The sequence below is a fragment of the Marmota marmota genome, unplaced genomic scaffold (assembly GCF_001458135.2).
Source record: "Marmota marmota marmota unplaced genomic scaffold, marMar, whole genome shotgun sequence".
Classification (NCBI taxonomy): Eukaryota; Metazoa; Chordata; class Mammalia; order Rodentia; family Sciuridae; genus Marmota; species Marmota marmota.
This window is the reverse complement of record NW_025999942.1, coordinates 2379314-2393200: the sequence shown is the minus strand read 5'-3', so window position 1 is coordinate 2393200 and position 13887 is coordinate 2379314. Positions and strand designations below refer to the sequence as shown.

The following is a 13887-nucleotide window of genomic DNA, read 5'->3' as shown; positions in this document are numbered from 1 at the left end:
CTTTTTATTACCTTATTTTTATTTTAAATATCATTACTTAAACACTGTTATTTTATTAAATTTTCCTTCTTTTATGAGAGCCAAAGAACTTCATCAGGAATTTCATTTTATTCCAGGAAATTCAAGGTCACACTCATAACACCCCACCAGCTAAATTGTTTATTTCTAAAATGCTTGTTGGCCAGGCTACGTTAAAAGCCATTTAGGAGACCACCACCCCAGCTAAGCTGTGAACTGCCTATAAGTACAACCTTTGTGGTATCCTCCTTAACCTAATGCTGTCTTCTTTCAGGCTCCTGATAACTGCTTATCCAAAGTTGGTTGAATAAATAGATAAATAGTTAAATGTATTATTTGTCTTATATCTATCATCAGTTTTTGTTGATGAAATTCTACTGTCCCTAATGGAAGGTGTCAGTAGTATACAATCCTCCTAACTTGAAACCCTTTTTGGAATCACCAGGCATGAATTTAGTTTGATTTTTACCAGTTCTAGTATTTGTGTCTTTTCACCTTCAGTTTTTTCTCCCATCATATGGGGGTAAATATATTCTTGAAAGCATGGTATTAAGGAGAAAAAGTTAGGCTTTTTATAAAGCTTTAGTATAGTATTTAACATCATAAATGCTTTGTTCACACCTTGAATTCTTAGTTTTCCTATGCTTTCTGCAGGCCTATAGTTCTAGAATTCTAAAAGTAGCCTGCCACTTGTTAGTGGCCATCAAATGTCTCTTATTGGTCTCACAGGTTGCAGTCATCAAGGACTGTCATATATATTGGCTCGTTTGATCCTCAAGAATAATATCACAGCATGAAGGACAATAGTTGCTAACACTTAAATTGCACTGAAAATGTTCCAGAAAGTTAACTCTCCGTTAATTGCTTTATGACTGGTAAACTCATTCACTCCTCATGGAGTCTCAGGAGGGTACTATCACACTGCCCAATGGAGAGGTGAGGAACTGAGACCCCAGGTGAAATAGCTCGTTCAGACTCATGCAGATAATTAGTGATGCTCCCAATAACAACAGCAACACAAACATCAGCAACCATCACTAATTAAGATTTATTCTGGGGCCTGGGGTTGTGGCTCAAATGGTAGAGTGCTCACCTAGCACATGTGAGGCACTGGGTTCCATCCTCACCATATAAAAATAAAATAAAGATATTGTATCCACTAAAACTAAAAAATAAATTAAAAAAAAGATTTATTCTGTTCTAGCCATTGGGTTAGCACTTTTTGTGTATTCTCCCAGTTAATTCTCACTACAACCTTTGAGACAGATTCTATTTTTATCTCTTTATAAACCTGTAGTCTTAGTGGAATCTTGCTAAGAAACACTTCACTATTTGTCTTCTGCATGTACGGATTCAGTCTATTGAGCTCTTTTTCTCTTATTGGTGTAAATGCTTTGGCATTGCAGTTTGAAAACCTCTAACCCAAAATTCAAAGACCTCCCAAATATGAACCTTTTATGAGTGCCAATATGACACCAAAAGTGGAAAATTCCATGCTGAAACTTTCTTTCATGTGCAAAATTATTAAAAATACTGTAAAAAATCACCTTTAGGCTATATGTATAAAGTATACATAAAACAAATGAATTTATTATAGAGACTGGGGCCCCATACCCCAAATATCTCATTGCATATATGCAGATATTCCAAAATCCAAGAAAATCTGAAGTCTGAAACACTTCTGGTCTTAAACATTTCATATAAGGGATAATCAATCCATGTACCCTTTTTTCATATTAATTTTAATCTTACATAAATTAGAAGCATTTAACTTTTAGAAATGACATTTTTCAATATTTAGGACTATTTCCATAAAGGGATAGCCTTAAATATATGTTTCATAGAATGTGATTGTATCTTTTGACCAGCTCCTCCACCCCAACCCTTTGTCTACACAAGCAGTAAGGTGCAAGGTTGGATAGTTGCCAAAAGACCTTGAAATATGTCAGGAGAGACAAAGCTACCACCAAGAAGCTGAAAAAGTTTAGTTTTGCTCAAAATGGACCATTCATTCAACTAATGTAAAGTGATTCTCCTTGCCCTGGCAATGTGACCTGCTAAGGCAGCTGAAATGATAGCTCTGGGTTTGGCACTCTGGGGTGGCCTGCAGGCTCAGCCCTCAGTGGCTTTGCCACCAGCAGCTGACAGCAGCCTGCCCAGCATGGATTCCTCTGTTGTTGTTTTTGTTACTGTTTTCCTTGAACTCTTTGGCCCATCATTCTGGTTTTTTGGTTCTCTGCTCTCATTTCTTTCTAAGGAATCAAATGATTGCTGGGGCCTCTTGTAAGTTTAGGAAGATTCCACTTTAGAAGAAACCAAACCATTGTTTCTCTACCTGATAAATGGGGCCACTAGATGAGGCTTTCTTTATTTATTTTTATTGTCTTCTTTTGAATTGGCATATATTTGTGAATGAATCCAGATTTATTTCTGTTTTGGATCACTGCTGATGAAAATTAAAAGGCTGGGTTTATCTTTTATTGAAATGTTGACCAGTGCCTCCCATTGCATCACTTAGAAGTGACTTCTGCATGTTTCAATAACATGAATGTTGATTTTTCTGCCAATACATAATTTGCACAGTGCTGCTTTAGGGAAGAATTTACAAATGCTCAATCTTAACTGTCTGCTCCATGGTGGAGATGAAGCATCCAAGATCCAAGTATAGTGATTTTATTCAATAGAGTCCATTGTATTGCAGGGTGTATGTGACCCAGTAGAACAGGGACCCAAGAGCCACCCTGCTCAGGTTTGCATCCACTTCTACTTCTTACTAGCAGAGTAATCTTAGCAGGTTATCTAGCCCTCTTGCTGTCTCACTTTTCCCATTTCTAAAATGGAAAGAATTATAGTATTGACTTTCTAGAGTAGTTGCAAGGATTAAATAAGCTAGCATGCTAAAAATAGTACCTGGCTCACAGTGCTTAGCAAGTTTTGTTATTTTATCACTATTATTATCCTGTTGGCACTGCCTGAACTCATATAAATGGAAGGTTTATAAATCACTGTTTGAATGTAATTCTCTTCTATATGAAAAAGATTGGACACTGTAAAGACCTGAGTAGAAAATAATGGCAGGTATAACCTAAGAATTCAGAGTCAGTAGTTATGTGTGTAATATGTGAGTAAGCACAGTACCATTCTCATCATCTAAACTTTAAATTTTAAAGAATTACATATTGTCTATTGTATCTTTTTAAAAAGTGGTTCTTTTTAAAACCCAAGTAATATTTAGTAGTTCACACATATAGAAAATGGTAGAAATTATAGGGCAAATACAGAGCCTACTCATTAAAGCTTTTGGTGTTAACTGTATCTTTCTTATCTTTGATTTAGAACTCTTCAGGGATAACTACATTTGATAAGAGCAATGGCTTTAAAAGTACCACTAAACCAAGAGAAAACATTCTTCACCATTATGCTTTTACTAGGCTGTTTGGTAAGTAAACTTTCCTTTCTTAAGAATGTGGTAAAAGATTCATATAAGATCATTTTCTATTTCTCATCCCATACAATTTTCCTTTCTTTCAAATTGCATTTGATCATTTTTGCATTTGATTATCAAGTGAAAGAGTGCTGCTAAGCTGTGAAATTTTTAACAAGTATTGAAATTATTTTATTTAAACTTACATGAAGTCATAAAATTGCTATGTTATAAATCCTGGATTTATAGACACCTGTCTAACACATCCTAGACTCCAACAAGATCATAAATTCTGACTTGGAGTCTTTGACTTAGAGTTTATGAATACTTTAAAATGGATTTTTAAAGTTATTATTTTGATGTAGGTATATATATCCATCTTGGTCTCAAAAAGTGTTAAAAGCATGGGCTGGGGTTGTCGCTTAGCAGTAGACTGCTCACCTAGCACATGCGAGGGCCTGGGTTCAATCCTCAGCACCACATAAAAATAAATAAATAAAATAAAGGTTTTTTTAAAAAAAAGGTATTAAAGGCATATAGGAAATTTTAGTGTTTGAATGTGTGACAAAAGATCTATGAAGGTATTCAGTTTATTTAATGTTGAGATTTAACAAGGATGTACAAATATAGAGAGAATTATTTGCACTGAACACAGTACCTAAAATCTTGGAAGACAATTTAAGAGGAAATGAGATCAAATTGGAGTCTGGGATCTATGTAGATGTAAGGAAAACTTCCTTTCTGTTCCTTAAAGTTGTTAAACATTGCAGAAATGGCCTAGGAGGGAGGTTGTAGAATTTCTTTCTCAAAGAGATTACAGTCTCTGTATAAAAAGGGAAATTCCTACTCTTTAAGTAAAATCAGTCCACCAATATGGTAGTTAGGTGGAGTTAAAAGAGGTAGGACAAGATTATTAGACCTTTAACCCCCAAGAATTTTCTAGTCCCAACCCTTACCTTGCACTTTCCCTCCCACTGGACATGGAGATTCAGACTTTGACTTTATTTAAGGAGACTGGTAGATATCATTACAGATATTCCTACTTGGTAAGGGTGTTTTTAGAGAATGATTGCTTCTTATTGTAAGCATCAAAAACAATTTTCTGTGCACCTATGTGTGATAGGCATTAGACACAACAGTGTCTGTTCCCACAGTACTCCCTAAGGTTTTCATTTTCATTTAGGAAAACAAAACTGAATGTCTTGACCAATCCTGAGATGCTATTAATTCCAACACTTTTAATAAAATATTATCTGTTAAGAAGCAGGTAAGCACATTTTTGAAGGATGATAGAAATAAAGTGAACTTATTTTTTGGTAAAATAAGAGGAAAAAAGCTTATTTTGGAAAATGACCCACATCCTTTGTTTTTTGCCAAAGGGTGGTTATTTCATTTAAGACGTATTCTATGAACCAAGTATATTGCTAGGTCCCAGGAAATGACTTTGTATAATCAGTAAGGATGTAAGTTCATGTATAGGTAGCACTTTGGCTTTGAAGAATTCAGAGAGTTTGGCCACTCTTATCATCTACAACACCACAACTACCATCATGAAGCATTTTACTGGTCTCATGATTGCCAGATAATATTTTTTACGATCTCTAAGTTAATGGAGTACAGCTGGAAAAGTTGAAAATTCTCCATCAAAACCAAATGGCAGCTATATCTCAAGGATAATTGCAAGTTCTTGTGGCTATATGCATATATTCCATCTACTTATTCAATTTATTATACTCAAGTATGTTTATATTTCTTGAAAATCAAAAAATTTGGTTATTTAATTCAGATTTTTTAGGTAGCAAAAGGACCTTAGGTCTCTGCAGAGCTGTTCTTTTATATGTCGTCTTAGAAAAAACATCATCCCTTAGATCAGTTTTATCCTGAGTCCTCAGAAGAATATTAGAGGAAGTAGTTAATTCCAAGAAAAGAGGATGCCATTCTCTAAAGAGTGAATGAATATTCTGTATTCTTTGGAATACAGAAAGTAATTATTAGGTTTATTGATTTTACTTGTTCCACTGACTCACTCAGAAAGTGGTTTTTCTTTTTAAAGTGAAAATTAAATTGACCTCACTCTAAGTTGATATTTACTCTCAGCGATTATGTGACTAATGGTGAAGATATTATTCCTTTCTTGCAAACAATATAATGAAAGTACTTTAAGATAATGTTTGTGAAACATTTTATTCCCAGTCATGTAAAGTCATTTGCGAAACCGGAGACTGCAGACAACAGGAATTCCGGGACCGGTCTGGAAATTGCATTCTCTGCAAACAGTGTGGGCCAGGCATGGAGTTGTCTAAGGTACATTCTGGATATGTGGTAAAGTTGTATATCTGTGTTTGTAAAATGCATTCTTTTGAACTAAATTCTTTTAGTTAATTATTAGTGAAGCTTTGGATACTATTGACAGAATTCTTGTTTCATTGTGTCATTTAGTCATATATTATACAATTCCCATTTTAATACCTCTGATTCATGTGCCTTGCCAAGATAGATAGGATCTAAAAACTGAAATTCAACAAATGTTATTGGTTTACATAATTAAGTGTTTATAGTGTTTCATTGAAAGAATTACATTTTCAAGGTCTTTGGGGTTTAATTTTTTAAAAATCAATGTTCTTCTGAAAACTTAAAGCATTCATAACAGAAAATGGTGATGTTACCATTTACTGGGGCTTCTTTTTTTTAAACTGAATGTTACCATTGCTAGTCAGGAGACAGTCCAGCATTGGCCTAAATAAAGATGTACCAAGGTAGCAGTTCTTTTCCAAACTAGCATTTTGAACATTCCTTTAACAACTCAAGTATTATTAGTCTTACTACTCTGAGGGTATGTTACTTTCAGGATTACTTTAAATATGTTCATTTAAACTGATATTTATTAAGAAATAGTGAGTAATATAGCAGGGCTTATTATATTTCACAGTCTTGCTTATTCAGAACTGTGCATTAATTTGCTTTATTTTTTGATCTTTGGAAGATGTTACTGGTGGTGAAGAATTGGTGTAATATTTTGTTCTAAGTGAAACATCAAACCCTTCCTGTTAGAAAGGGGACAATAGGTTTTTCTTTTTATTTAAAGTGACTTTTAAAGGAGAAGTTCTTTTCCTCTAGGACTACCATTATTTAAAGTTGAGTCTTGTCTTTCGTAGATTTTTGATCAATGACCTATAAACAGCAGGAAACAAAGAAACATACATTCCACAAGTAGTTCGTGGTAGATGGCTTTTCTCTATAGTTGTTGTGTTACATGAGCAGTGGCTTTCAGTGTCTTGAGCTTTTATATTTGGATTGAAACTGACTGACTTTCAAGCTCTCTGACGTCTAGTTAATTATAGCATCTCAATAGATATTTTTCAATCTCTACTGATTGTAGTAACTTGCATTTTGAGACATGGGTTTTACCAGGTTGGATGGGGAAAGATTCATTTGTAGCAGACCTACTTACCTAGGATCAGTGAACTGAGTAGTTTAAAATGCCATAGGGCCAAGAGGAAAATAATTGAGGATGTTTCTATCCCTGAAAAGGCCTTCTTTTCCTAAATCTCTGTGAAAGTCCAAATGAAACCTTCCAGAGTCTAAGAGATGAGTAAATTATTTCTAAGAAGTTGTTCTCTTCTCTTTATCCTTTGAATCTGGAGAATTAAAATCATTAGACCAGAAGATGATGATCCAATCAGCCCTGATTTTTTAAATGAAAAACAAAATCATTTTTCTAATTTATAAGTCCCACCTGTTAAGAGCTTGTATAAAAACTGAACAAGCTGAAAAATTAGTTCTTAAAAACAGTTCTTCTCAGATCTGTAAGAGAAGTAGGGTCATAGGAAAAACTACTGTCCCTAGTTGGACAGATACAGAGAATCACAGTACACTGCAGCAGAAACCTCCTTGGGCACTCTAGATAGAGTACTAGAGCAGGAAAACCGGAACTTGAATTAACAAATTGCCAGAGCCTAGGTATAGAAAATTCCCAGAGTTCAAAACTCCAGAGGAAGCCAGTCACAGGGTGACCTACATGCTTTTGTTTTACCTCCAACATAATCAGACTCTCACAGTAAATATCAGAAAACTCACTTCATTCTTCCAGCAGGGAGAGAAGAAAAGGAACAATTCTGAAAACATACCAGAGCACTCTGTTCTTAAGAAGGACTGTCCTGGAGAGAAACCAGTTTACCAGAGAGTAACTTGCTCGGGTTTTACCAGAGCCTAACTGCCCTGGGGAAAAGGAAATACTCAACTCCAGCCCACTCTGTCCTTTGTGTCCCACAATAAGGTGGAGTGTGAGGAACTTGAAATACTTGTGAACTCTGCAGTCCAGGGGCACAGGCCCACCAAAAACTGAGGCCTAATCACAGAAATATAGAATGCTTCCCCTCCCCTCCTGCCTTATCTGCACATCACCTGAGCCCTATTTATAGCCATTCTTTTTACCCTGTACATCAGATACCGATTTTAACAAAAAACTACAAGGCATACTAAAAGGCAAAAAAGCACAATTTGAAGCAAGAGGGAAAGCATCAGAATCAAATGCAGCAGATTCAAAACAACTATGATTAATATGCCATAATGGATAAAATAGATATTATGAAAACATAGATGGACAGTGTAAGCAGAGACAAGGACATCCTTAGAAAGAATAAAAAAAAAATTAAAAAGTTAGAGATCCAAGACTCTAACAGATATGAAGAAGGCCTTTGATGGGCTTATAAGTAAACTGGTCATTGCTAACCAAAAAAATCTCTGAGCTTGAAGATTTATCCATAGAAACCTCAAAAAATAAAAATTAAAAAATTGAAAAAAGAAAGAACAAAATATCCAAGAATTATATTACAGCTTCAAAAGGCATGGACATGCATAAGGAGAAAACCAGAAAGAGAGAAAGGACCAGAAGACATATTTAGAACAATATGACTTAGAATTTCTACAAATCAACATCAGACACCAAATCACAGATCCAGGAAGGTCAGAGAACACCCAGAAAAATAAACACCCAAAAAACCTGTACATGGGCATACCATTTTCAAACTATAGGAAAAAAAAATTAAAGGAAAAGTCCTGAAGAAGCTAGAGGAACAAAGACCTTACCTACAGAGGAGCAGAGATGAGAGTGACATCTGACTTCTCAGAGAACATGCAAGCAGGAGGAAAGTAGAGGGAGCAGGAGGAGGAGAGGGTACTATTTGAAGTGTTGAGAGAAAATAACCACCAATCTATAGAATTCTGTACCCCATACAATTATCCTTTAAAAATGAAGAAGAAATAAAGACTGATCGAAGTGTAAAGATGAATCCACTGTTATAGATGGAGACTTCACCACCCCTCTGTTAGAAATGGACAGCTTCTACAGGCAGATTGTCACTTAAGGACATAGCTGAAGTTAGCAGCACCATCAGTCAACTGGATATAATTGACATCTACAGACAACTTCATCTGACACCAGCAAAATACACACATCTCTCGAGCTCACATGGAAATTTCATCAAGCTCTACTGCATTTTTATCATTAAATACTCCTTAACAAATTGAAAAAACTAGAAATCATATAATGCCTGTTCTTAGATCACAGCCGAATAAAACAGAAATATATAATAAAAAAATAATGTATGCTGCCAAGCCATGAGAAGACATGGAGAAACCTTAAGTACATAGTACTAAGTGAAATCTAAAAAAGATCTGTGTGACTCTAACTATAGGACATTCTAAAACAGGCAGAACTGTGGAGACAGTAAAAAGATCAGTGGTTTCCAGATACAAGGGGGAGGGATTTATAGCTCTCCCCCTTTATAGCTCTCCCCTACATTGGCTACTTTTTACAGATTACTTATTTGAACCTTTCACGAAACCTGGACATTTGGATTAGGTTCATCTAATATCATGAATAGGCAGAACACAGGATTTGGGGGGGCAGTAAAAATACTTTGTATTTGAACATTTGTTCAAACCCATAAGATGCACTTCACCTAGTCTGAACCCTAATGTGAGGTACAGATTTTAGGTGACATTCATGTCTTCATGGATAGTAACAAATACACCATTCTAGTGTAGGATGTTGATAATGAATGGGGCTATGTATGTGGGAGGAGGAGCAGGGCAGCAAATACATACAATGTCTCTGTGCCTTCCTCTTTCTGTGAACCTAAAGCTGCTCTAAAAAAAAAAAATGAAGTCTTAGGTGGGCACAGTAGCATGTGCCTGTAATTCCAGCTCTTTAGGAGTCTGAGACAAGAGGATTGCGAGTTGGAGGCCAGCCTGGATAACTTAACGAGGCCCTGTGTCAAAATAAAAAGAAACAAAGTTTTTATAGTATTTTTAGAAATCTATCTTCTAAGAACATCATAATGGTTTCTCTATTTCATATTTCCATGGATATCCAGAAGAAATATTTTTCCCTGGTTAGCAGCTTTCCTCAAATATTGAAACAGTGATTCAATCCTATTTCATTGGCATCGATGAAAAGGTGGCAGCCCTCATTCTGCTGGTACAACTCTGATTCATCACGTTAGTAATGTCTGCCTTGTGGGCGGCAACACAGATCACCCAGATTCTCATCCTCATTCTCATACTAAGAATGCCCAGCTCCCAACAGACACACGGTACTTTTTACCCTAGGAGTGACTGAATCAATCAACCTCAGGTTATTTTTCAGGGGGGAGGAGAGTAACACTTAAATCTGGTAATATAAAAACTAATGAATTTGTGTATAGTATGAATAATGAGTTTTGCAAAGTCTTTAATCTTGATTTTTAGCTCACAGTAAATAAAATTAGTAATTGAACCTGGCTCATGCTCTAAGATGCAACATAGAAATAATATTAGCATTTTTATTTCTCAGTTAACTGATCAAGGCAGAGAGCTTGAGTTTTTGTAAGCAATTACTTAGGAATTAGAAAGCTCTACATAGTCCACTCATTAAATTGCTATCTTCTTTCCAAAGCACATTTAAGTCTTTAACAATAGCATATATCTTTCAGTCAAAAGGAAAGCTAGCAGTATATTAAAATCAGATAATCACTTAAATTAACAAATAAATCCTATGAGCTAAGTATCACTTCCAAGCTTTAGATATTGAGGGAAAATTTATTCTTTTGACTAGGACTAAGATATTTTTAGACAACTTTATTTATAAAGTATATATATATATACATATATATATATGTATATATATATATATATATATATATATATATATATATATATATATATATATATATATATATATATATATATATATACACACACACACACACACACACACACATATATTTCTTAATTTGGAATGTTAACCATATAATTTGGAGGGATACCTTTTAATTTGCAATGAAGCAATGCGTCTGAGAGTCCTTGCATTTTTAACCGAGGCTTGCAATTTTGGTTACTTGTGGTGTTTGAAATTTTGAAGACATAGTAAACAGAAAAATTCTGAAGTTGGTTATAAAAAGTAGAAAAGCTGGATCAAATTATTGATATCCACAACTAAAGTTTTCTTTATATTTAGGGGGGAAAAGGGCCTTCAAATAACTTTCATGCTGACATCCTTATTTTACTTGCTTCACTCTATAAAACATAACCAAACTGTTTGTCTGTTTCCTAATACCCAGTGTCTAGGTCTATAAGAGCATACATCTAGGTCATCAGGTTCTTTCAGATGCAAACATGTATCTGTGTCTTAAAACTAAAGCTTGGAAATGCTTTGGGTAAGCAGGCCTAGTTACACTTTCCATCTGTGGTTTTATTACTCCTAATTATTATTTTCTTTGGAAGGCATTCAATTCTATTTTTTCTCGAAATGTCTGGGCTACCTTACCCATTGTTAGTTAGGTTTTACCATCTAAAACATGTTGTTGGGGCATTGGAATCGTTTTCCTGGAGACAGTGTGTTCTTGGCACACCTACCGTTGTGTGGTCAGTGGATCTCTGGCCTCTTTTCAGTTCCTTCTAATTATTAGACAAGAAGAAGTCTGCACAGCAGCTCCAGCCCTGGCCATACATTGGTGATGTGCATTGATGCTTTCCCCTACGTTGGCTACTTTTTACAGATTACTTATTTGAACCTTTCACAAAACCTGGACATTTGGATTAGGTTCATCTAAAAGATGAACATCTCTTAACATGACGAAGTGGACCTTCTCTCAAATATGTCTTTCGTTGTTATGTCATCACAGGTATCATTCAACTGCAATATGTATCGTGCATCCAAAAGAGATGGTATTGACCAAGCACTATCTGTGTGATCTTTGTATATTAAATAATGGAATCCTTACACCACACATCTTAAATAGGTATTATAATTACTCCCGTTTTATAGATGGGGAAACAGACACCAAGGAATTAATTGATGTGTGCATTGGCACTGCTAATAATAGTGCCAGGCTTGGGGAGTGGTAGGGGTCACTTGAGAGTAATGGTCTTTCTGGTTTTGATGCTTCTCTAGTATGTTACTGTTCACTAGAACTGTCTGCCATGATGGTCTGTGTCTTTGCCATCCAATATGAGATTCATTAGCCATTGTGGCCTTTGGACACTTGAAATGTGACTAGCCAGTTTCACTGAGAAACTAGATATTTAACTGTATTTCATTTTGATTGATGAAATTTAAGGAAAGTTTCCCCATGAGGTTAGGTAGTGAATTGGATGGTGGAGCTTTAGAATGATGAAACGTCTTCCAGAAATTCTGGCTTAGAACCAGCTTCTAAAACAGAGACATATACAAATCATGATGACCTAACAACACACATGTAAGGTGGAGCTGCCTTTTTGGACACTTTCTTCCTCTCCTTCCTCTCCCCAAGTGCCCTTGTCCTTGTGACCAGTTCCTGGACACTAACACCCATCTGTTTCCATTCTTCCACACTGCTCACACCAGATGATGTCCCTCCCCTCTGTGGCATTTTGAACAGTCTCATCTCATCAGCTTATTTGGTTCCCAGTCTCCTTCCCCTAAAGCCCCAAATATCCTCTCTCTCTCTCTCTCTCTCTCTCTCTCTCTCTCTCTCTCTCTCTCATTTAGGTTCGTTTTAGTCATTCAGCTTAATAAATGGTTAGCTTTATAATATTTTGGGGAAAATATATGACAGGTCACTGAGCCATTTGGAGTCTGTTTGGAGGATTTTTGTCTCATGGAGCCATATTTACTTTATTTCTCTTCCATTACAGAATTTCATTTTTGAAAGTTTATAATAAAGATGATAGAGAATAGTTTCCCCATTTCGGAGTCAAAAATGACAAACATCATCCACCTTGCTCCATATGTACCACCTGGTGGGTATTTTGAACCATTATTGTGCCCCAGAGCATTACTTGGCCATTGGGCATCTTTTCAGCTCTTGAAAATAAACCTAGCTTTGGGATATGTGGGAGAGGATGATTTTTGTTTTCCCAAAGTAACCACATTAGCCTTTTAATTCTTACTGCCTAGAATGCACCAAGCCGCTGCCCCTCCTCCTCGCGGTATTAACGCCAACAGTGTGCTTTTAACATGATCGCCTCACAGCAGTAAATCAGGAAACGAGTTTTTGCATGAACCACTTGAAACAGGCTTCAAGCCTCTGGCATGATTTTCAAAGTAAGCTTTTCTAACCAATTATTGGGATGACTTTAGTTAATGTGAAAAAATTAACTCTTGTAAACAACAACATACTTTCCTCTACAGGGTGCGTGTCCAACTTCATGTTTTTAAAGATGTCTAATTTTTGAAAACAGTTTTTACTCATATGAGGAAGGTCACCAAAAGCCCACATAATTTGCAACCATTAAAAAAAAAAAGATTTATTTCTGCCATTTAATTACAGCATTGCTCACTTTGTTTATGTTTAATGACATTTGATCAAGCCCAGGGATGTTTGGCAGATAAAAACAAGCTCTCATTTGTAATTTTTCTTTAAGAAAACTCCACCAGAGATTTTCTTAAGTTGGGGGGAAATATCTCTTTGGTGTTGTTTTATTAAAGGAAATTAAAAAGTTGATTTCTAAGCACTGGCCACATAAATCTAATTTGTCATTTCCATTTGCGTGTCCTAGATTTTCTCCACAAATAATTTCTTTCTTATCCAAATGTGGAATTTAACGTTTAACTTTTAAAGTTCAGAGAACCAAAGTTAATAACATATTGGCTGTACAAATAAATAGTGCATTTGACCTGAGGTCCCAGAATATGATTCCCGAATGCTGCTGGGTGGGTGGGTGGGGGGGGGGGGTTGGGGGGTGGGGGTTCGTCATGAGGTTCTCCCCCATGGTGTGAGAAAACTGTACCTCCACCACGGAAGAGGGACTCACTTATGTTTCTGTTAAGTGCTGGATTTACCAAGAGAGAAAAGAGAAAAGGGGATTTGGGGAGACTGTTTTCTTTGAGTCATTTTGCTATTGGACAGCCACCAAATGTGGCTTCAAAATCTTGGGCATAGTGACAGAGCTGCCGCTGCTGCCAGCTGGGGTGGGTGGTAACA

General features: G+C 35.9%; 1 protein-coding gene across 5 annotated transcripts in view; it reads left to right on the top strand.

Moving 5' to 3' along the window:
• Window positions 1-13887, top strand: part of Tnfrsf19 (TNF receptor superfamily member 19) — a 94102-nt gene that overhangs the window by 14182 nt on the left and 66033 nt on the right. For all 5 annotated transcript variants that reach the window (XM_048801277.1, XM_015498708.2, XM_048801276.1 and 2 more), the window contains 2 exons: window positions 3355-3457; window positions 5636-5746. In XM_048801277.1, the coding sequence (XP_048657234.1) occupies window positions 3389-3457; window positions 5636-5746 (180 nt within the window). In that variant the 5' untranslated portion in view covers window positions 3355-3388. The remainder of the gene's footprint in view (window positions 1-3354; window positions 3458-5635; window positions 5747-13887) is intronic.